General features: G+C 47.9%; 1 protein-coding gene across 3 annotated transcripts in view; it reads right to left on the reverse strand.

The window, feature by feature from the left end:
• LOC146863668 (long-chain-fatty-acid--CoA ligase ACSBG2-like) overlaps positions 1 to 25,452 on the reverse strand; it is a 212,304-nt gene that overhangs the window by 59,348 nt on the left and 127,504 nt on the right. For all 3 annotated transcript variants that reach the window (XM_085627767.1, XM_085627766.1, XM_085627765.1), the window contains one exon: positions 10,145 to 10,326. In XM_085627767.1, the coding sequence (XP_085483893.1) occupies positions 10,145 to 10,326 (182 nt within the window). The remainder of the gene's footprint in view (positions 1 to 10,144; positions 10,327 to 25,452) is intronic.

Raw genomic sequence — 25,452 nt, forward strand, 5'->3', positions numbered from 1 at the left:
GGGTCCATAGATGGGACACATGTGGCTTTGGTACCACCACAGGCACAGGAGGTAGCGTACAGGAATCGCAAACACTACCACTCCATCAATGCCCTTGTGGTGTGTCTGTCCAACATGGTGATTTCACATGTCTGTGCTCGTTTTCCAGGATCAGCACACGATGCCTACATCATGAGGCGTAGCAGGGTGCCTGAAATGATGACGCAGCTGCGCAACGAACGAGCATGTGTTGTTGGTGGGTACACTCTGTCTGTCCTGTATTTTGCGTAGACTTACAGCACAACCGCTTCTCCTGTCCTACTCATGTCCATGTGGTTTCCATGTAGGGGACGCTGGCTATCCCAACATGCCATGGCTGATCACACCTCTCCGCAACCCCATCACGCCGGCCCAGCTCCGCTACAACACCGCCCATGGCCGGACAAGGCGAGTGATTGAGAGGACATTTGGCCTCCTGAAGAGCCGATTCAGATGCCTCCACAAGACCGGCGGCGCCCTCCCATATGCCCCGGCGAAGGTCTGCAAAATCTTCATGGTCTGCTGCATGCTGCACAACATGGCAGTTGAGAAAGCTGTGCCCCTCATCCTGGATCAAGATGATCAGGACCATCCACCCGTGGAGGACGAAGGGCTTGGCAATGGGGCTAGTGATGTGAAGGATGTGGTTCCGCAAGAGGACATCCGGAGTCGGCTCATACGCGACTTCTTTGCTTAGTGGTGAGTACCAGTGTCTGTGTGTGCACGCATTGGTCCCCGTATGGCATGTGTTGCGATGTGTGTGTCCATCTGCATGTATGCCACGTGAGTCAGAGGTGTGTGTGGATGTGTCACTGGAGTGATGGTGCCAGTGATGAGTGTATTTCCCCAGTCATAATTGTGACCTAGCATGTTGTCATCCTTACATGTGTCGAGTACATGCACATGCAAGTGGCTGTGCTTTTTGTGGCTGACTTCTTGTGTGTCTCTCATCCCCAGGTACTTGCGCATGCCGTTTGCTAGTTGCATTGTTGTGGCACTGCTAATCCTCATGGACACGTCATCGTGTGCTGACTCAGCGTTACACGCACAAGTTTGGAAGTCTCCTTAGGGTAAGGGATGCATCAGGGGTGTATTGGGTGTGGCTGTTTCTGATGTGTGCACACTGCCCCTGTCGATGTTTGGTTCCTCTGCAGACATGTCGCATCACCATGGTACACATGACATGTAGCTGGGTACACCTGAATAGATGGTCAGACTTGTTGACAGTCATCTGTGATGGGATAGTGGATTGTGATGATGGCATCAATGTGTGTAACACTGCCCTCGGACACATACGGTTTGCATTGGCTTGACATGGTGTGGGACTTCCACATCAGAGGATCAATGGTGTATGGCAGCCTCTCCGTGAGCAGCAGGGGGTGTTTAGCTGTTGGCCGACACTTGTGTGCCAGTTCCATGGCTATCACGCATTTGTGCAGCAGAAGGGGGGTTCCAGTGTTGGACCCACATGTTACTCCACATGACCTGTTTATGTGTACTCCGAGTTGCCTCTGCATTCCCGAATACATGAATAATAAAGGTGTCCCTATGCCTCCAAGGTGCCTATTCTCAGTCAATGCTGGTGTGTTGCCACGGTGCATACAGCATGTCTGGCATGGTTTTCCGTGATAGTGGCTATGTGTCTATGTGTCGAGTAGCAAGATGCAAGCTGTTTGTGTGGGATTAGACTGTGTATTGTGCACGATGTCCATGACTGTGTGGGTATTGTGACATGTGCCATCCCCATGCATCCAACGTTGGCCAGGCCACCATTCTCTGCATCCACCTGACTCAAGCTTGCAGGACATGGTTCTGCCACCTGTCCACACGTACCTGGGTGCCCCCCAGGACACTCCACATGATCCCTGACCTCTGCGCATGGCTGTCGCTGTACTCAATATGTCTGTCGGCACGGTTGTGCGGCCACCCCCTCAGCTGGTTGGGCCCATCACGGGTGTGTATGGTGCTCCATGTGTGTCTTGCCTAATACATTGTGACCCATGTGTGTCCTGTGCCAGACTCAGGCCCCAGGGTGTGGATGGTTGAAGTCATATGAGAACTCTGGCATGGTTAGACTTAACAAGACACATGTAAGGTAATAATGCAAAATGTAGGCATCATCTCTTTATCGTGTAACTTTTATTTTTGTTGGGGTACGTGGGGGGGGAGGGTATGACATGAGGGGCTTTCCGGGTGTGTGGAATCCAAAGTTCACTAGGGGAGTTGGTGTCCTTGCCATTGGAAATCCTCAGAGTCCATGCCACAGTCTTTGTCAACATTGGTCAGACAGTGACCAGCAAGTCCATGTGGCAGAGAATGTCTTTTGCTGATGAGCTGCTGTTGGTCCAGTGGGCCAGGTGTCCTGGGAGATGGTGCTGTTGCGCCGACCCTCACTGTCTTTTCCGTGGACGACCCGCCCTCCTGCGGGAACCCTCAGAAGCAGGCCGTGACGATGTTTGGGATGCTCCGTCGGATGTCTCCTCCTCCTCCTGATCCCTCCCTGTGGGTGGTGATGTTCTACGCCAGGCGGCACAGGGAGGGTTGCTCATGTTGTCGGCTATCCGACGGAGTGTACTGTGAATTCCCCTGAACACCGTCACGAGCTCAGCCTGTCTGTCCTCTATCCGCCCTTGGTGTCGCAGTAGACAGGCATGTTGCTCCGCATGTTGCTGGGCCTGCTGGGTCTTGATCTCCTCGAGGATGGACACAACCTGGGCCATGCCCGTGGTGTCCTGCCGGTATGTGTCCAGGATGTTTCTGACATGGGCATATACCGGTTCCGCAGCCAACTGGTCAGGCTCGCGCCTCCGCCGTCCTCCACTCCCACCACCCCTGCCCACTTGCACCTGGCCTGCCCTTGTGGGCACATCGGGTCTCCGGGACCCCTGAGGGGTGGCATTAGCGTTGTTGCCTGCCTCCTCCTGGGTGCCCGGTACACCGTGTCCCTCCTGGTGAGCCTGGCTGCATTGTGGTGGTGGGGCAGGGATCCTGGGTGTCTCCTGGGATGTGGCAGGAGTGGGGGTGGTGGTTGCCCCAGTTGTACCTGACGCAGGTGCTGCAGGTGGTTGGACACCAGAGGGGCCAGGTTGGTCGGGGTCGTCCACAGAGTGGTGAGAGTCGTCGCTGCCGGTGGGATCGGCATCCCGCAGAGTCGGGTCCTGTGAGTCTTCCCCCCCAGTGTTGGGGGGTGATCCACGACGTTGACGTGTGTGTGAGAGACAATGTTATTTATGTTCCATGCAACATCCATGTTTCATTCGTTTCAAAGTTGCCACATTTCCTCTGGGAATTTGGATATGTCCTGCATTCCACTCACAGTGCACTTGTGCATGGGTATGTCCCTTGGCCACAGCTTTTGAGAATTTACCTATGTGTGGCACAGTCTTACTTGCTTTGTCAATTGTGACTGCAGTCAGCAGTGGAGTGAGCAGGGGTGGCGAGCCATGCATTGGCGCCTTCCGTGTTGCACTGTACGTGGGCACATGGAGTTGTTCCACACACTTGTATAATGCAGGTAGCTGTCGTTGTGCTCATGCACAGGTTGAGACATGGCCCTGTGTTTTGCCATGGAGAAGAGATGGGGATTGAGGCACTGGCCACCCTTGTCTACATGCACGCAGTCCACCTGCTGACGAGCAGACATTCCCACACCCCACAAGGCAGAATTGGTCTCCCTGTGTGTCCCTTTCTCACTCCCTCTCTGTCCCCCTCTCCCTCCCTCCCTGTGTCAGCCTCCTCCCTCTGTCCGTCTCCCTGTGTCTCCCTCCCTCTCTCTCCCCCTCTATTTCCCTCTGTGTGTCACCCTCTGTCACCTCAGCCCAGCTTCCTAGGCACACACTTTTAGCAGATCTTTGAATGGCCCTTGGCTTGTTGATGTGAGTTTGTTTCTGATCTCCAGGCACCCATTGGGTGTAGTGTGTGTGTCTGCGCTGCTGCTGTGGTGGTGTGTGCTGCCACTCTTTCACAGTGTTGGCTGTTCATTAGCTGCTGTCATGTGCAAAAACGTGCCTTCACCCCCATGTCTTAATGTAAGGCGTCCGCCATTTGCTGGCAAGTCTTTCCTGTGTGGGGACACACTGTTTGTCTGGCTGTGACCTAGGCCATATGGGCAGAGGGCATTGTTGTCTGCTTCTGAGATGCACTATGTGATTTTTGGGGCCCACACTCCCGCCATCCGGCTTACCGTGTCTTGTGTTGGTGTTTTCTGTGGCCTGTGACTTGGCATTGTCCAGCTGGGTGCATGGGGCATGGTGGCGCTAGTGACATGTGCGTGTTCATGGAGTGTGGTTGAGTCATGCGATAGCTTGGGGTGGTTGCGTGACTGATTGTGAGTTTGGTTGTGGATGACGTTCCCTCCATGTGAGGTGAGTTGTTTGTGTACTCACCCGGGTCTCGGAGTCCTTCTAATCCGTCCACTGCCACCACCGGCAGTATGGCCATCACCCTCTCCTCCCAGGGATGGTATTGTACGGGTCTGCGGGCGGCCCTCCTCCGGTGATGTTGGCCTGGTTGTGGTCGTCGGTCATTTTGGCTCGGACCCTCCTCCGCAGATCGTACCACCTGGCTTGGCATTCATGCCTGGTCCTTCTGGTGGACGCAACAGCATTCACAGCATCGACAATCGTCTGCCACATGGCTGTTTTTTCAGAAATGCTGGTCTGTCTGACCAATGTTCCAAAGAGGTGTGGCTCGACTGAGGATTTCGTCGACAAGGACCTCCAACTCTTGGCTAGTGAACTTTGGATTCTTGTTAGTGGGCATGGTGAGGGGTGTGGATGGTTGTGGGGGGTGTGGGTGTGGATGGTTGTGGGTGTGTGGGTGTGGTTGTGCAGGTGTGTGTGAATGTGATGAGGGGGTGTTTGTGAAGGTGTATGTGTGAAGGTGTGCAAGTGTAAGGTGTAGTAAAGGTTCAAGTATGGTGCTGTAGGTTGTCTGTGGGGTCTGGCAGCAGTCAGTCTGTTGCAAAGGCTCATGGTTTGTGTGTGTGGGCCCTTTTTATTGGTCCATTGGTGGGTGTGGCTGTGTTTGAACTTTGGGTGGGTGTGTTATAAGGAGTGGTTGTGTTTTGGGCCTCTGTTTGGGATTTTGGCAGTTGCAGGTCAGTGAATGTGTTGTATTTGTGCTTGTTGGACATGTTTTGTGGCTTTATGCCATTCGAATAGTGTATTCTTGTGTTGTTGTGCTTTGTCCTGGTTGTGTACGTGCGTTTTTAGCGTGTGTACGGTGTGTACTTCGGCAATTTTGTTGTACAGTGCTGTCCTTGTGTCTGGCTTGGTACGACTCGTACATGCGCGATGTTGGGTGAAGGTGCTGGTGTTGGGGCCTGGGGTGTGCTCCGTACTTAGAATGTTGGGGTGGGGGTACGCTCCATACATACGAGGGTGAGGCTACGGGTCGTACATACATGGTTGGGGTGGGGGTACGGTCCGTACATACACGGTTGGGGTGGGGGTATGCTCCATACATACGCGGGTGAGGGTACGGGTCGTACATACACGGTTGGGGTGGGGGTACGGGTCATACATACACGGTTGGGGTGGGGGTACGCTCCATACATACGCGGGTGAGGGTACGGGTCGTACATACACGGTGGGGGTACGGTCCGTACATACACGGTTGGGGTGGGGGTACGCTCCATACATACGCGGGTGAGGGTACGGGTCGTACATACACGTTTGGGGAGGGGGTACGGGTCGTATATACACGGTTGGGGTGGGGGTACGCTCCATACATACGCGGGTGAGGGTACGGGTCGTACATACATGGTTGGGGTGGGGGTACGGTCCGTACATACACGGTTGGGGTGGGGGTACGCTCCATACATACGCGGGTGAGGGTACGGGTCGTACATACACGGTTGGGGTGGGGGTACGGGTCGTACATACACGGTTGGGGTACGTTCCATACATACGCGGGTGAGGGTACGGGTCATACATACACGGTTGGGGTGGGGGTATGGGTCATACATACACGGTTGGGGTGGGGGTACGGTCCGTACATACACGGTTGGGGTGGGGGTACGCTCCATACATACGCGGGTGAGGGTACGGGTCGTACATACACGGTTGGGGTGGGGGTACGCTCCATACATATGCGGGTGAGGGTACGGGTCGTACATACACGGTTGGGGTGGGGGTACGGTCCGTACATACACGGTTGGGGTGGGGGTACGCTCCATACATACGAGGGTGAGGGTACGGGTCGTACATACACGGTGGGGGTACGCTCCATACATACGCGGGTGAGGGTACGGGTCGTACATACATGGTTGGGGTGGGGGTACGGTCCGTACATACATGGTTGGGGTGGGGGTACGCTCCATACATACGCGGGTGAGGGTACGGGTCGTACATACACGGTTGGGGTGGGGGTACGCTCCATACATACGCGGGTGAGGGTACGGCTCGTACATACACGGTTGGGGTGGGGGTACGGGTCGTACATACACGGTTGGGGTGGGGGTACGCTCCATACATACGCGGGTGGGTGTACGTCTCGTACATACACGGGTGTACATACACGGGTGGGGATTCGACTCGTACATAGGAGGGCTGGGGGGAGTGTTGGGCGCGTATGCGGGCACATGTCTTCATGGTTGCTATGGGAGTTCGGTGCGGACGGTGTTTTTTCCATCCGGTTGTAACATCGGACGCATGGGATGGATCGTACTAGCGCGGTCGGACTTCACTTTTCACATTTGTACGGTAAATCGTCCGAGGATGTGTCGGACACATTTTCCGACCCGAGGACGTGTGGGGAATAATTCCCAATGCGATTCGTATGGTCTTTTTCCCATGCGAATCGTAGTTGGCAGTTTGTACGGCACTTGTACGATTCGTACGGTAAAAAGACCGGATACGAGTCGTACGGGGAATTTTTTTACAGGATCGTAATTGGCACCATAATATTTATATTGAGAATGTTAAAATATTTTTGGTTAATTAACAGACGTATTAAAATATTTTATTTGTTTAAAGTGAACTACTCTCTCTGTACTGTTGCACAGATTGGAGTGTGAATAGTAAATGTTATCCCTCTGGAGTCCAACACTTTCCCTACTGTTGCACAGAGTGGAGTGGGAATAGTACATTTTACCCTTTGGTGTCAAACGCTTTCTCTACTATTGCACAGACAGGAGTCGGAATAATAAATTTTAGTCCTCTGTTGTCCAACTCTTTCACTACTGCTGGCTGCACAGACTGGAATGGGACTAGGACATTTCACCCCTCCGAAGTGCAACGCTATCCCTACTGTTGCACAGAATGGAGTGGAAAAAGTACATTTTATCCCATCGGAGTCCAACGGTTTCGATACTGTTGTATACATTGCAGTGGAAATAGTAAATCTATTTTTCACACGTTACTACTTTTTTATTATTGTTATATATATATATATATATATAAATAATATTATTATCTGTTCATCTGTGTCATTTTATATTATTTTTGAAGGTTATATATATATGGTTTCTTAAAGACCATTTTACGGTCGTAACGCGTTACCTGTTGGTTTGTGGCTAAAATAAACACTGGATAACAGCGTGCTGGAGTCTGTTTCAATCTGTGTGAACAGATTTTGTTACGAATATATACATATTACATATATATATTATTTTTTATATATTATTTAAATATTTTAGGTAAATGTATTTTTTCACTTTAATTTGAGAATTATGATATATTTTATATATATACACACATATATATATGCATTTTATATAAGTAAATTTAAACTCATAAGAAATGTAATATCATGTGAAATAATATTTTTCTAATAATAGTATTATGTTATTGAATGCAATAAATCAATGTACAACACAAAACATTCCTATCAAACCTCAACCAATCTTCCAATCAACCATCATGCGACGTGATAAGTGCAGAAAGTGCCCACCTGATGTGTTGGGGCACTGCAATCTCCTGATACATGCACTTTTCCTCCACTACTTTCAGGGGCAAGAGAGAGAGAGAGAGAGGGAGAGAGACTTCCCATTTCCAACCTTTTCACGGCAGATGTAAACTCAAAGAATCTATGTCCTCTCACCCAAGACCTTATACAAAGTGGGCAGGAGGGACTATCTTTCCACACACTTATTTTCTTCTGTGGACATCATTTACTCCCCTCAAAGACAGGTAATGTCAGCCACTGCTGAAAAATGAAAGTGGAAAATCCCCCAACGCGAGTAGTCACATATCGGGTGACTGCGCACTTAGAATAGGAACAGATCTACCCTGTAGCCCTCCGATGGCAGAGGGACAGTCTGAGAATGATGTACTAAGCTTAAGATTTCTCAACACTGGGCTTGTCATCACAGCTGTCAAAGACCGGAAGGGACTGAGCAGCAACGGAAGCTGATAGACCTCATCTTTACATCTAACTCGCAAATACAGTCTGTGATTGGTCATCATCAGGTTCACTTTGAATGCCAGCTGTGTGCTCCAGAGAGAAGCTGTGCCCTGTGGGGCAGAGGACCACCTCAGGATCTTCCCGCCAGCTTCCAGGAGGCAAGGCAAGCAGGTGAAAGGATTCTGATGAAGCTGGACAATGATATCTGTGCTATAGATGTCTATAGCTGGTCTCTTCAGAACCCAAATCATGTTTGCATCATAGACAATTGCGTACAAGGTAGGACGCCAGTGGGTTTCTCACTCCTATCTCTTGGGCTCTGGCTGAGGGGGGGGGTCCCATTCAAACATGTGTGGCATCTGTCTGGATGGTGGGGAGAGACCAATACTGGGCCCTACCACAGAACTGCCCTAAAGAGCATCAGTTCTCTGATGACTTCTGCACTCCATTCTATCTTCTTTGCTTTTGATCTATCTTTAAGCAAGGCTTCCAGAGAGGCGGAGGCGTTGGCACTGCCAAGCACAGTCCTATCCTGTGTCTAAGGCACACTCTGGACTGCAATAGCCTTTGTGGCGTCTTGCGAGTTAGCAACTGACAGAACCATTTTGTCTCCTGATGGAGTCCATAGACCTGATCCGTCAGTGTTAGAGCAGAATGCAATGAAGGCTGTTTTAGAATGCTGAGTTTGCACTTACTCACAGAAGAATAAAGACATGTTATACTAAGCTCTGTGTGTGGCGTAGTCATTGGCGAGTACCCTGGCTGGGGAGGAAGCTACAGCCTTGATATTGTCATGTCTCTACTTGACTCTAGAGGACAGAAGTACGTGACTTGGTCCAATGGATAGCGGCATGTCCTTAAGTTGTTCTCCAGATGGAACTACTAGTGAGACACATAAAATACTTAAATAAAAGAGTGGTAGATAGTGGAGATGAAACAATAGAGAGGGAAAAGAGATGATTTAATAAAGAAATCCAATCCAGAATACTACAGGTAAAACAATCAAAACACTCCAGAAAATAGCTCACTTTCAGTAAAATACATAGAATTGTGTCCGGAGTGGATGGGAAATATTATTATAGTCGTAAAAAAAACAAATGTAAAACTTTCATTTCACACCCCCTTTAGTCTTGTTAATATGATAATTACTCTTTATTTCTCTGGTTAGTGATAAATCTGTTTCCTCAGAATCAGAGACTTACTACTGGTCAGAAATGTGTTTAACCCACACCTGTTCATGTTGAGGAAGTGAAACCCCTCTATAATCTTAAGAGTTTCACGCACCAAAGGATGATGTGTATGGGCTGGTTATATGTGATGGAAAAGCTTTAGAACACACTAGAAATACAAGATGTATTTAAGTAAAGAGAGTTTGGGATCATCCAAGATTAATGCTCAAGAGGTGAGAAGAGAGGGAGCCCTGGAGCTGAGAGCATGTCAGAGACTGAAACTATGAACAGATCTGAGAATCATACACTCCTGTTCTTGGCCCCGACACTGGGAATTTGTTGATGGATGGACTTGTAAAGGGAGTGCCAGAGCCAGAAAACACCCAAGAGCTTTTTACTGATTTATTTCAAACATCTCCAACATTGGATCTGAAACAAAGTGGAAACCTGGTGCATCTCAACCTGTTCATGGATCCTTTTGATGTGTTCACTCAGAGAGAGTTCAGTGGCCCTGATTTTTAAATATCAAGTATGGTATTTTACACTCTTCTGCCATTTAATACATAACTCCACACACTAATCCCACCAGAAGAGATGCTGATGTGGTATACCCATTCATTAAGTTCAGGTTAGCAGCAAAGCCATGGCCTCTCGCCTCGGAGCTGCCGGTCCTCCCAACAAATGCTGACTTCGAGCCCATGGCCTGCAAGGCAGCCTGCATCTTCTCCCAAATCCGCGGTACCCCAAAGAACTGAGTGGGACGCACCTCCTTCAGCACATCAATGAGGGATCCCTGCAGAGAGAGGAAACAGGGAGTAAATTCCCAACAATGTGGTTCAGATTGGCTTATTCTTCTTTCACTAACTATGTGATATGTTTGTTCTGTAGGTGGTTAACATCATAAAAGACCCTTGTGTTGACTTGTTTTGTGAAATCTTTTGATGAAGCTGGGACATGTCTCCCTATGATTCAGCACTCCAATAGGCTACAGTGCATCATGGTCGTCGCAACTACCTTCATTATTGAGACCGTTTGGGCAGGCAGTTTCACCAGCTGTAAAGGATGCAGATACATCCTGGAATGAACCTTCCACTCCGCAATGAATTGTGTGCCTCTCGTTAGAATCATCCACAACAATTGTCAGCGGCGGCCGGCATGGCTAGCGGGTAGTGAGACAGGCTTGTCATGGGTAGTGCGAGGGAGAGGCTTGCGCGGGGGTCATGCATATTTAAAAAAAATAAAAATAAATACAAAATAAAACAATTCTGCAATACAGTATGCATGGAGAATCTGCAATACAGCCTGCATGGAGAAGGGGCAAAGTGCGCATGACTGATGTGGGCGGCCCTAGCGGGCTGACCAAACAGTCATTGCACACTTAGGAGTGGGCAAACCACTCTTCCATGCCCTGCTCCAAAAGCAGAGCAACAAGCCACCCCAACCGCCCGCACAGCTGCAGGAAGCAGCATGAAATGATAACACAAAGTTATTATCATTTTTTGCTTCTGCTTCGCACTGCTTGAAAGCAGTGGGGCGACGCTCCTCGTCCTTAGCGCCACTGACAATAGCCACTGCTACATCCCACTTCTTCTGTGCTTCTCATTTTTACCTCTCTTCCACCTTTTCCTATTCTCTTCCCTTTCCCCCTTTCTCTCCCCCCCGGGTATGTAAGATTCCCTATTTGCTTTCCCTCTATTAGTTTCTTTTAGTCATGTTACATTTTCTGGCCGCCGCTTACCTCGCTGACCAGTCTGTGTACAGATGTGGACCCGCGCGTCTTTCTTAATATTGCAATGTACCTAGCGCTCTGTTTCATCTGGCACTGTTTTTCAGTACAGAATTACTGTTTCACATATGGTACCTTATGTTCCCCGTCCCTCCTTCCCCTATACACTGTTTTGTTTAAATCTTCCTAGTAAAGAAATTGTGAAATAATAGTTGTGAATGAGCAGAATAAGAAAGGTCTGGGATGTTCATAAATGTGGACCGTGCTCTGCTGGGTACCATTCCTTCGTATTATGAAAGGCAGAGTCACAGAAACCTAGGAGCCAGATTGGCAAAGAGCCAGATGCAAACCAGGATGTACAATTTACACACCAACTGCTTTGGATCGCCGCACCCACATTGTGATGCTTTTTTCATCAGAAACAGTCACAAAAGATGTGCCTATGTTTTTTAATGCATTTGGCTTTGGGCAGCACCAGTCTAGTATTGCACGGCAGTCCTATGTGGATGGGCATACAAAGAAACGCATGTATTGATATGCTGCCGTGTAATCTGTACATTAGCAAGAGATGCCATATTGATCTGTCTCATGAATATTAATGGGGCAGGTTGTAATCTGCATCTACCTGTGAATAGCTGTGAATGCAGAGATGGTGGCTTGCGAGCGACATCAGACTACCACCCTTGCAAGTGCTTTCTACAATGTGGAACCCTTTTTAAAGCAGCCTCTGTCCATTAAATTGACAGATACTCCCCATGTGGGAACACATTGAGGGAAGAGGCAGAGGTCCCTTAAACAACTACCTATTCCCTCCGAATCCACCATTTCCATTGGATACTAATCAGATACTTCCCTCTGAGAAGCTGGTATCTGATCACTAGTTTACGACCACAATTTTTTTGATACATTCCACTGACTTATTTTGAACATTGGTGTAGGAAAGTGACCCTTTTTGCATTTTTACCCCTCACTTTTTGCCTGGCACTTGATGCACTTTGACTTGATGTACCCTAAGTGCCTGCCAATCAGGTTCCCAGGTCCTGTGTTCGTTCCCAAAACTGTACCTTTGTACCCACCGTTGGCACATCTCTGGCCACAGGTAAGCCCCTTGTAAAAGGCACCATGGGTACCAAGGGCACTGTGACCAAGGAAGGCCTCTAAGGGCTGCAGCACATATTGTGCCACCCTTAGAGGTCCTGTACTTGAACACACACACACTGCCATTGCAGGCTGCATGTTTTGGTGCTGAAGAAAGTGAAGAGTCAACATGGCACACATCCCTGTGTGCCATGCCTGCAACCTACTGCCTGGGACCTAGGTAAGTCACCCCACTAGCAGGATGCACTATACCAGTGGTAAGGGTATAGGCGCATGAGCCCTGTACCCCCACATTGTCTAAGGCCATTCTCAGGCATTGTAAGTGCAGTGCTGCCATTAAGAGTATAGTATGCTGGGAGTTTGTCATTACGAACTCCACAGCTCTAAAATGGCTTTACTGCAACCTGGGAAGTTTGGTAGGAAACTTCTCAGCACATTAAACTCACATTGATGCCAGTGTGAGATTTAATGCAAAAGGCACCTAGAGGGCTTCTTAAAGATGCCCCATGAAAAACGACTAGCCCTGGTGTGGTTTCTGAATGGCTGCCCACCATTTGCCACCACCAGACAAGTTTCTAGACCCCTTGGGAGAAGGCCTTTACTCTCTGGGTCCAGAAACAAAGCCCATTCTGGGCAGAGGTGCCATGCCTCCTTCCTCAGGATGGGCTGGATCCACGAAGGGGAAGCTTCAGAGGTCTGCCACCTCTTTAAGCTGGCCCTGCCTTTTGCTGCCCTCAGCAACTGGCTCCCATCATGTGTGCCCCCCACTTGAGGCAGGAGAATTGGCAGGAAAACCAAGTGAAGAATAGAGTTGTTCCCACCTTTGCCAACCCCACCCCTCAGATGGGGGAGGTGAGGTGAAGCACACATCTCAGTCCCCTCCATCTTGACGCTGAGGGGACCCAGCCAGTTAGAGAGAGGCTCATGCCACCTCCCACTGGACGGTGACATAGTAGAGGGCACACACACCCCAAGGAAGGGACCTATCGGTCCCGACCTACACACCCTGTAAAGGCCACTAAATTTAGTATTTAGGGGTGACACTGAACCTTGTCTCCTCAGATTCAAGGAAGAAAGCAGAAGAAGAACTGAAGACCCATTTTGACCCAGGAAGAAGAGGACACCAACTGCTTTGGCCCCAGCCCTACCGGCCTGTTCTGACTTCGACCTGTTCACAGCGAAACCTTGGTGTGTCCAGCAGCCAGCAGCTATCCAGAACCAAGAGGACCTGCCCTGCACTCATATGAAAGTCTTTGTCGCTTGTGAGCAGCGGATTTGCTTAACCAAGACTCAAACACAGAACCCAGGTCTAGGAAGCTCTGCGATTTTGCACTACTCTGCACCGGACGCCCACGGCCCGAGTGGCCCAACACCATGAGGAGGTCTCCCTAGTGATCGTGACCTGGGATCTGATGATCCCTAATCTACCTCAAGATCCAAACTAACGCCTGCAGCCTCAACCTGAAGGGTCCTCCGACCGCTGGTAAGAAGATCCGATGCCTAAAGACACCTTTGCACCAGATGCCCAACGGCCTTGGGTGGCCCAACCGATGGTGTCCAGGCATCCCCCAAGAGCCCAACTTACCTCTCTTGACAGTAGTCGCCTTCAGGAAACCTCCCTGCCCGAGCCTGAAGCCTTTTCTTTGAACTGAAGATCTCTATTGCGAACCACATGGCTCCCAACGTCTTCTTGGCACTCGGCATCCGGCCACCTCCGTGCCGCTGGTGGTGCAGCTCCTGTGTTGGTTGTTGGCCCCTGAACTGCTGATCTTACCCCCGGAGCTTTGCTCCCACAATCGATAGCAGGGCCGGACTGGCTGTAGCGGGCACCGGGCAATCCCACGGTTGGCTGCACGGGTGGGGTCCGGTTTTGGGCCCTGGGGGCCATTTTTGTTACAGGGCTGTTTTTGCAGCATAGCTGCAAAATCGGCCCTGTAACAAACTCGGCCAAAAACTGGCCCTGGCAAAGAGCTCGGCGGCACCCCAACCCTCCGGGGGGCCTACCGAGCACTTTGCCAGGGCCGGTTTTGGTTCCCAACCCGGCCCTGATCGAGAGGCCTGCTCATAAGCAGCCACTGACCAAAGGCCCACCTAGCCCCATTGGCTAACATTGGGCCCCTGCACTCTGCACTTGGACGCCCTAGTGCCGCTGGTGGTGTGATTTGAGTGCCTAACTGAACCATGAGTAACCTTGGTTTTAACCCTGAAAAGCTAGACTTGCAGGTTTTTTACTTACCTGCAAACCGATAACCTTCCTTTCTCTCATAGGAACCTATGTTATGATTTTTGTTCCAAAATGTTTGCGTTGAACTGAACTTTTGTATTGAAAACAAAGTAACTTTGCTTTAAATCCAAAATTTTCATACTTACCTGTATGTTGTAAACTCCAGTGTGTGATATCTCGACATATTACCTCAAATACTCAAAGTAACTGAAAAGTAATCTAAAAGTAACCAAAAGTAATTTCTATGTATTCTAAACTGTTTTAGAAACAAATACAAACCTGAAACGAAGTCAGTTCCATTCACAACTGCATTTCCTTCTGAGGTTTTGTATTTGGAAACATTCTCCTTACCTGTGCATGTCCTGCTTGGACCTAGAAACAAAACAGAAGTTTACCTTTTTTATACTTAGCGAATTGGTCTGGATTCTGTCTTTAATAGTAATAATAATAATCCACATTTGTAAAGCGCGAACAATCACCCGTAAGGGTCTCTAGGCGCTGGGGGCCGTCGGGAAGATTAAGCAAGCTACTGCCCAGAGTCACATGGTGTTGGGCTATTCTGCCGCCGGCGATCGAACCGTGATCCCCAGATTCCGGAGTCAGTCGCCCTGACCGCGGCGCCACGCCTCTTCCACCTCTTTGGGTGTGTGCTATCATTCCTTGCCTGAGTGAAAACAATATATGCTTAACACACCCTCCTGATAAGCCTAACTGCTCGACCAAACAAAAGGATCTGTCTCATGAACATTAATGGGGCAGGTTGTAATTTGCATCTACCTGTGAATAGCTGTGAATGCAGAGATGGTGGCTTGCAAGGGACATCAGACCACCGCCCTTGCATGGAACCCTTTTTTTAAGCAGCCTCTGTCCTGTACATTGAGAGGCTGCATTACAAAACTACTGCCAATGTAGGAACACATTGGGACAAGAGGCAGAGGTCCCTTAAACAACTGCGTACTCCCCCCGAGGCTGTCAGCCACGACTCCCATCGCATACTAGTCAGATACCACCCTCTTTGAGAAGCTGGTATCTGGTCTCTAGTTTGCAACCACATGTGCATTGATGCATTCCATTGTGACTCTGAAATAAGAGGGTGGTACCCGTCTCACACCACCCCCAATTTGCAATGGGTTCAAAAATCCCTTTTCGGGTCAGAAAGACATTTCCAACACATGAAGAGGTTTTGTACATGTCAAAACACTATTATGCAGTTGTAGGGTTTGCAATTGCAAAATAATGTTGTATATTGGCCCCTAAACGAGGTAAGGGGTAGTGTACGTGGTCAGAAGACTAAGGAAGTACCGCTGACTTTAAGTCAGGTGACTGGGGTACCACACATGAAGGAAGAGTTAGAGGCTGATTAGTCATTGACAGCGGTGGGGTCACTACTGCCCAAACAGGTCCAAACTGGCTTCCTGTATTCCCATTGCCACTAGGGGAGCCTTCTGGGCTCATGGCAGTGTAAACTGACGCTACAGGTTGGCACAAATAGAGTGTTCTGAAATGGAGTCTGCTCAAGTCAGACAAGCATGGGGTTGATCATCAGCAGAGGAGTAACATATGTGCACCCAAAAAGAGTCTTTAGATGCCCAACAGACATTGAGAATCAGAAAACAGACATGTGTCCCTGCAGCTGAACCCCCAAAACCAGGGAAAGCTATAATCTAGTAATCATTTGCCGGGCTAGCAATCTTCAAAGTGTTCTCATGCAATAAACATAAAATGTGTTGCATGCACTTCTAAATGCAGTGAAAATCTTGTGAAGATAAGATTAAGTCCTATTGAAGAGACATCTCTACACCAACAAGCCTTGCACCAAACATCTTGCTGCTCAAGCCTATTCCTGTCAGAAGGATGTTAGATCAGGGGCTCTGTGCCCTCACGTCGGCTCTCTCTAGTGTACAAGGATCATATTATAACAAACACACTTTCAGCCTCACATTCCACACAAGGACACCCCTTTGTACCTCATCTGCTTCTGACGTACCGCCCTGTGCCCCAACTCTCTCTCATGCATACATATCACATTTAGCAAGGAATTATTGGGAGGGAAACTGCAAACACCTCATCACTGACAGCCACGTGCACTTCTCTGGACATCTAGATTCACAGGAGAGAAAGATGCAGAAAAACACGAGCAAAAAGATATTTAATGCATTCAAGCGCTGTCAAAAATTGTGTTTCCCCACCCCCTCCATCCTTAAATAATGTCTTTATCATAAAAATGTATCGCACGTATCACAGTTACTTCACTAATCACAATAAACAGCATTCGCTGGAACCCAACTTGTTAATTTCATACACTGCTCGTCTACTCCAATCATCACTTGCTTAGGGTCTAACTTAGATCTTGGCGGACGGGTTACTCCATCACCATGGTGACGGATATCCTGTACGCTGAATTATAAATCCCATAGACTATAATGCGATTTATATTTTGGCCGATAGGACTTGTGATGGAGTAAACCGTCCGCCAAGATCTAAATCATGCGTTGCATCTTTCCTTTTTTATAGCTCTTCCCTAACGCTTCCATATCTTTCCAGAGAACGGGCCACATCCTCCCATTCCTAGCAACAACACTACCTGAAGACCCCTTGGCAGCCCAAACTATTCTGCTCAACCCTGAATATAAGTCCAGAGGCCGTGGAGATATCCTCAATAGAGGGAATATTCTATGATTACTTCAATCAATCAGTAGCGTGGCGGACATAAGCTCACACGACCTGGAAAAAAATCGAATGTAAAATCAACAAGGAACTCTCGAGTCGAGAAGTAAAGGCAACTTCGTCCTCAGACGAAGCAGTGAGGAGAATTCTGGAAGAAGAGGTCCAATTAAAGGCCTGGGGAATTAAAATGCACCGCTATCAAAAGCCGGGCTTCCCAGATCCTTTGATACCAAATAGACACGAGCAAGAAACCCCATGTTATTCATCATTGGGTAAGCAGACTCAATCCGTGCTTAGAGAGGCACGCAGCATGGACGTACCGCTGACAGATCCAAAAGGTCGGAACCTAGCGACTAGAGCGGAAGACTGGACCTGGTTAGCCATGACAATAAACCAACACGGTGAGAGCACTTGACTCAGAACAAAACAACTTCCAGTAGGCGACCACCAGCTACGACTCTGGTCCTGGAATATAAATGGATTAGGAAACAAAACATTGGACAGAAAACTTTTGCTCAAAGTCTTCAACCTCATTCTATTGCAAGAGACATGGCTAGACGAACCTTTACTTCTACTTGGCTTCAAAACACATCATTCACCAGCTGTAAAAGGTGCCAAATTTGGGCACCTGAAGGGCAGATTAACAATCGATTTGTCAATTAAGAGCATAACGGCACCCAAGGATGTAGATACTATCACAATCTCTACAAATGCAATAAAAGCTCTCAGAGTGAATATAGGTGATGGGAACCAAAAACAACAAATGGTGCTAAACATATACTTGCATCCATGCGTCAAAGTCAAACTTGTGGGATCCGAAATAACAAGATTGCTCTCAGAAGAATCAACATCTAACTTTCTGCTGACAGGTGATTTTAACATGCATCTATTAGGGCCTTGAATAAGGGATGAACTTCTGGAGGAACAATTTATGGCCTGGAATATCTCCGGCCAGGAAGAGAGCTAATGGACAAGCCAATCAAGACTAGCCAGGAACTTCAAAAGGGATATGGAACACTGTAGCTTTGTGGAACTCAATGGGCGTTTCCCAGGAGATCAACCCACAGCAACCATATTTCACAATGCTGCTGTCAGTATGCTAATAGATTACGCCTTTGCAACCTAACTGCTTATCAGCAAGATTGCAGGTTTTCAGATAGGGACACAAGACCAAAGTGATCATCTACCACAGGAAATTACTATGAATATATTTAGCTCAACACTAGCCCGGCCTGTGGAGGATCCATACTCCATTTATACAGTGAACTTCAGGAGGATAAGATGTAAAAGCAACCAAGCAGAAACACTGCAGGTTTCGGCAAAGGCACATTTGGATAACCTGGAGGAGGCAGATACAAATGACATAACGCGCTGGGAACTTTTTACCCCAAAATTAGGAGAAATGCACACAGCAAGGGATGTGCCTGCTCAACATCTGGGAAAACTCTCCAAAAATGGACTTCCCCTCGATCATCAGGCAACCAACATAATCGCCTCTCCATGTCTAAGAACTCTAACTCACGGGAGCTCAAGAAAGCAATAAATAAAACATTACGTAGGCTCAGGCGAACGGGATCAGATACCATCATCCAGAAGGAGCTAACGCAATTAAAACCTAGCAAGCAAAATCTGGCAAGCAAAAATGGATTCGGATGATAAGTTGTAGGCCAAGCTACTGAACAATTTATAGACTAACAACAGCGCAAGATTCTGGCGCACAATTAACAGCTTAGAAAATCCAAACGTACAAAGAGTCAACTCACACCTAACGGAAGAAGCCTGGGCAACTCACCACCTGCAACATTTCCACTCAGACCAGGAAAGTCTTAGGATTGGGAAGCATTGCCCCAGCTATACTCCCGGGGCAACTTTGCCCGATCAAACTAATCCAGCAGTAACTGATTCTCTCTCATTTTCAATCAACCAGACTAAGAACAGGATTGCTAAAGGCAAGCAGGAGGGCGCGCCAGGCCTTAACGGGATTCCTCCGATCCTACGGAAAAAAAAACAGAATTACTGAGCGGCTGCACTACTACCGCTGTTTGAACAGATCTCAGGACGAGAAAGTATAACGGATTCCTGGGGTCCATTATATCCCCAAAATACAAGAGAGGTGTCAAGAACAAAGCAAATAGCTACAAGCTGGTAGCATTAATCGATAATGAGGCCAAATACTACGCCGGCCTTCTCCTGGATGATCTTACAGATTAGGCAATCAAAAAATCAACTATCCCCATCAACCAGACAGGCTTCTGCAAGGGCATGGAAACTACAACAAACCTACTCGCCCTGTCTCAACTAATAGATGATGTCAAAGCAGCAAAACTCCGACTTTTTATGTTCTTTATCGACTACTCATCCGCTTTTGACAACATAGACAGGAGTAAACTTTGGACCAAACTCGAGACTAAGAACATTCCATCTGCTCTCCTAAACCAGCTGATACTTTTACACACTGACACGTGGGTTCAAGTGAAGCTAGGAGATGGAAACTCCCTGTCTAGGAAAGTACCTTCCAAAAAGGGGTTGAAACAGGGGTGTGTACTGGCCATGATACTGTTCAATCTGTATTTGGCTGATATATCAACGGAATTGGACAATTGCACATCACATGCTCCAAGGATGGGAGGACTTTTACTCTCCAATTTACTGTACGCAGATGATCTTGTTCTGATTAGCCGAACCCTTATTGGACTTCAACATCTGCAAGACACAACCAACAGCTATTCTGCTAACAACGGTCTAACCATCAACCTAGATAAGCTAAGGCAATGCGACTAAACCCAAAAAAGATCACATCCAGTCACCGCTAGCACTTAGCCCGAAAAACAATAGAAGCAGTCGAGGAATACAAGTACCTGGGGGTGATAATAGAAAACAAAGGCATGTTCAAAACACAAAAACAGTCATCAAGAGAAGAGGCAACTCAATAACGGTAGCTTTAAAAACCATCAAACATAAACCCGCCGGCGTAAGCCTCATGCCACTGCTCCAGGTTCTACAAGCAAATCTCATCCAAACTATCACCCACAGGAGTGAGTGCCAGAGGGGAAGAGACGCAAGCATCTTGGACAGCATAGTCTCAATATCTGGAAGAATGATATTTAATCTACCCATATATGCCTCGCCCACCCAAATTAGGTTGGAATTTGGTCTGCAGATCCAAGAAATCGCTCGCAAAAGGTGCTTATGTCAAGTGCCGGCACAGAATTAAAAGGGCTGACCCTGGTTACTTATAGAACGAAATACACCTGTTGGACAGCTTTAATAAACCGTCAAGGCCTTGCGGACCTTTGGGAGGCCTCAGGGACACACAATATCTTCAAACAACTTGTAAACAAGACAGTGAAAAGGCTGTCTGTGGTGGAAGACAAGGCAGCGCTCAAAGAAAGGGCCCACGGATGGTTGGTTCTGCAGAGCTACGCCAAGCCATCCCCATTGTTTTATTTAGGTGCTGGATTCACCAGGAGAACACAGGAAAAATATCTTCATTTTCGAATGGGCATTCTACCAACTCTGCACCTCCCTCCCTGGAAACAATCATTGACATGGACTACCTGCCACCTATGTGGGAAAGCGGAAGCGAATGTCTTGCACCTATTGTGCATCTGTGGGAAACTGAAATTTGAACACTGATTGCTACTGAAGCCCATTTTTTAAATCAAGGGGATAAGATCCTGTAGGCAAACAGTGAAGGCATGCTTTGGAGGTGGAGATGTTCAGCTGTTGTGTCGCTTTGTACGATCTATGTGGTCTGTGGTGTACCTGGGGAACCAGGTAGAAAGCGGCCAGGTGCGTCCCTACAGCCCAAGATTGAAACCATTCCTGCTTGGGAGCCCCCCAAGACCCAGATGGGAGCCCCCCTTCTTTGGGGGCTCCCATGCTTTTTAGGTGGCCTTTTTAGGTCTCATCAGTTACTACAGCAGATTTGTAAAGGGCTATGGCACCATTGTTGCCCCCTTAACCAAGCTGACTTCCAGGGAGCAGCCCAAGAAGGTGATCTGAACTGAGTCCTGACAAAAAGCTTTTGATGCCCCGAAGGCAGCCATGTGCACGTTGCCCGTGCTCAAGGCACCCGTTTTCTACAAGGAATTAGTCCTGCAGACTGACGCTTCAAAGCATGGTGTGGGAAAGGTGCGCTCACAACTGAACGAAGAGGGCCTAGAACTGCCTGCAGTCTTCCTTAGCAGGAGACTACTCCCCAGGGAACAGAGGTGGAGTACTATAGAAAGAGAAGCTTTTGCTGTGGTCCGTGCACTGAAGAAGCTAAGACCCTACCTGTTTGGAACTCACTTCCGGGTTCAGACACACCACAGGCCCCTCAGATGGTTGATGCATATGAGGGGTGCGAACCCGAAACTGTTGAGGTGTTCCATCTCCCTACAGGAAATGGACTTTACAGTGGAACACCGCCCTGGCACAGAACACGCCAACTCAGATGGTCTGTCCAGGTTCTTCTGCCTAAGTGAAGAGAACTACCAGGAGGTTGGGTAGTTCTCCCTTCTTTCAACTGGAGGGGACATGTGTTAGACTTGGCATCTTTTGGCATGTTTCCCCTGTCCTTTTGCTTTATGACCTCCCGGTTTTGACTCTGTTTTTGCTGGTTTAGTGTCTCTGCACATTTTCTCACTGCTGTTTAGTGTTGAAGTGCAAGTGCTCCTGTTGTAAATTGTAGTTAGGAATTGGTGATGTCATGATTGGTTACTTGATTTACTTGTCAGTTCCTAGTACAGTGCACTGTGTGTGCCCAGGGCCTGTAAATCAAATGCTGCTAGTGGGCTTGCAGCACTGGTTGTGCCACCCATTCAAACAGCCCTTCAAAGGTAACTCAGACTTGCCACTGCAGTGTCTGTGTGCAGTCTAGTACTGCCATGTCGACTTGGCAAGTGCAGCCACTTGCCAGGCCCTAACCTTCGCTTTCCTTACACGCGAGTCACCCCTAAGGTAGGCCCAATGTGCCACTGTGGGTAGGGTGCAACGAATGTGAAAGGCAGGACATGCCCCGATGTGTGTTTCATGTCCTGATAGTGAAATACTGCCAATTTCATTTTTCACTATTGAAAGGCTATCTGGTAAATAGTAAAGCATGGGAGTTAATTTATAACAACACATTTATGCTATTCCTGATTGCTGACATGTAGATCATATTTGACCATACGCAGGAGTACCTCTGTGTGCTATTGCCCACGATCGAGCTACATCATAGAATACCAATTAATGGCATTGCTATCTACTACATCCTCCAAAAACACATCATAGCAATACAGTCTTAACAGGAGCTTACGTGCGGGCACTAGGTACATCCAGTGCGTAACCGGTTAGATCGTACCGGCAAGTCACTTTTTAATAGGAAAAAGACCTTAAATAATTGCAAAACGCACATATCGATCACTAGTGAATTCCAACAAAGCATATTTTTCCCAAAATATTCTAAATATAACTAAAACTTAAAACATCTAAAGAAACATCTGCCGCCCACTAATCTCAGTTAGCTTTAACCACACAGGACCGTACATTAATATGCATTATCAGTGCACTTCCACGCATCTGTACACCCAATGAATAGTAGACACAATACTCATAGCAGGACAGAACAGTCATTGATGAGGAGGGTCTGTGTCTGGGGACTGAGGGGGGGCATGTGAGGAGTCATCCGTGACAGACTAGGGGAAGCGGCATAAATCTACTTTATAGGCTCAGAGATGTGCAACTCCCCATTGCTGAGCAGTGGGTGGCTAGGTAAGGCAGTCAAGGACTGGCTAACAGGGTGGCACCTGGTGCTGTCGAATTATCAGTCTGGAAGGCGACTAGCAATTCGTCACAATCTTGTGCAATGGGAAATTTATGAAGCCCAGCTATCTCCTCTCTATGCAGTGCTGTGCTTTCAGCCTGAGCCCACACAGCTAATTACCTCCGGGGGACTGCATCTTTCCATTTCTTGGTTATGAGACACTTTGCAGTGAGGAGACCTAGGTCTTGAAATTTCGAAGTAACTCTATTTTTCTTAGATCTGACATACAACCCCAAAAGGCATACCTCACATGATAGTGGCATATCTGTGTTTGTGCATGAAGCTAGGGTTGTAACTACCACACGCCAATAACGCTGAAAAGAAGCACAAGTCCACAGCATGTGGAGCAAATCTGCATCCACATGCTGACAACGGGGACATGCAGAGGTAGTGATGTGGAAGTATCTATTAATCATGTCAGATACGCCCTTTGTATAACATACGTTTGAATGAACTTGAACCTCGAATTTCTGGGTATGTTCCTGACACTCTCTAATATAGCATCCCATTCCTTGTCCATCCAAGGCCGGCCTCGGTCAGCCTCCCATCTGACTTTAAGCCGTGTCAATGGCTTCAGTGTGTATGTGAGAAACGCTTCTACCAGCTAGTGTACCACATGTGACCCTGCACCTATTACATGTAAATATTTCACTAGCAGGTGCATCGATGGCTCACTAGCGATGTCCCCCCAGGCAGTTAAGAGAGCTTTCAGGAGGGAGGTGTGCATCAGCAATTGACCCGCTGGGAGTTCATTGTCTGTGACTAGCGTCTCGAATGTTAGTAATTCGCCGTCTCTATATAAGTCCCCCAGTATCTTGAGCCCTGCCGCATGCCAAGCCGTGAGAGCCGCCCCTGTGGTACTCCATTGGACAATTATTCTACTGGATCCACCAGCACTTATTGCAATCCTTGAGACAACATGCCACATTTCCACGATAAAAGAGATGAAATGGCACAGGACCTTTTCGGCTGGAGTGTCTATGTTTGATGACTTTTACAAATTTTGAAAAAAGAAACTATTTTTACATCAATATCTGGTTATTGGACTTTATGAGCTGTGCACCCCATTTGACAAAAAAGCATTTCTTTGATCTGGAGCATAGTGACGTCACGCAACGGCTGGCGTTGGAGTTGGTTGCGCGTCAAAGTCATTTATTGGAACTGGCATGAGGTGCAGAACTAGTCGTCCGCCGTTGCTCCATTGGACAAATATTCTGTTGTACACACCAGCACTCTTTGCCATCCTTGAGACAACATGCCACGTTTCGATGATAAAAGAGAAGAAATGGCACAGGACATTTTCGGCTGAAGTGTCTGTTTGATGACTTTTAAAAATTTTCAATAAAGAAACTATTTTTACATCAATATCTGGTTATTGGACTTCATGAGCTGCGCACCCCCATTTGACAAAAAAACATTTCTTTGATCTGGAGCACAGTGATGTCATGCTACGGCTGGCGTTGGGGTTGGTTGCCCGGCAAACTCATTTATTGGAACTGGCATGAGGTGCAGAACTAGTCGTCCGCCGTTGCTCCATTGGACAAATATTCTGTTGTACACACCAGCACTCTTTGCCATCCTTGAGACAACATGCCACGTTTCGATGATAAAAGAGAAGAAATGGCACAGGACATTTTCGGCTGAAGTGTCTGTTTGATGACTTTTAAAAATTTTCAATAAAGAAACTATTTTTACATCAATATCTGGTTATTGGACTTCATGAGCTGCGCACCCCCATTTGACAAAAAAACATTTCTTTGATCTGGAGCACAGTGATGTCATGCTACGGCTGGCGTTGGGGTTGGTTGCCCGGCAAACTCATTTATTGGAACTGGCGTGAGGTGCGGAACTAGTGGTACACCGTTGCTCCATTGGACAATTATCCTTCTGGACACACCAGCACTCATTGCCATCCTTGAGACAACATGCCACGTTTCGATGATAAAAGAGAAGAAATGGCACAGGACCTTTTCGGCTGGAGTGTCTATGTTTGATGACTTTTACACATCAATATCTGGTTATTGGACTTTGAGCTACGCACCCCCATTTGACAAAAAAGCATTTCTTTGATCTGGAGCACAGTGACGTCACGCAACGGCTGGCATTGGTTGCACGTCAAACTCATTTATTGGAACTGGCATGAGGTGTGGAACTAGATGTCCGCCGTTGCTTCATTGTACAACTCCTGCACTGAGCTCTGGAACTGATGCCTGTGGATGATGGCCTTTTGGGGCCCATTGAGAAGTGGCAGATGCCCTGCATTTATAAAGGTACTGTTTTGCAGTTCTTCCCGACACCGTAGCCGGCCAGCGATGCCGCGGTCAGCCAGAACTGCTTGGATTTGTTGTTCACAATGCTGTGATAGCCCCAGATGGAGCTATTGACTTCAAGGATCTGTATTTCATGTCTATTT

The sequence above is a fragment of the Triturus cristatus genome, chromosome 2_1, assembly GCF_964204655.1.
Source record: "Triturus cristatus chromosome 2_1, aTriCri1.1, whole genome shotgun sequence".
Lineage (NCBI taxonomy): Eukaryota > Metazoa > Chordata > Amphibia > Caudata > Salamandridae > Triturus > Triturus cristatus.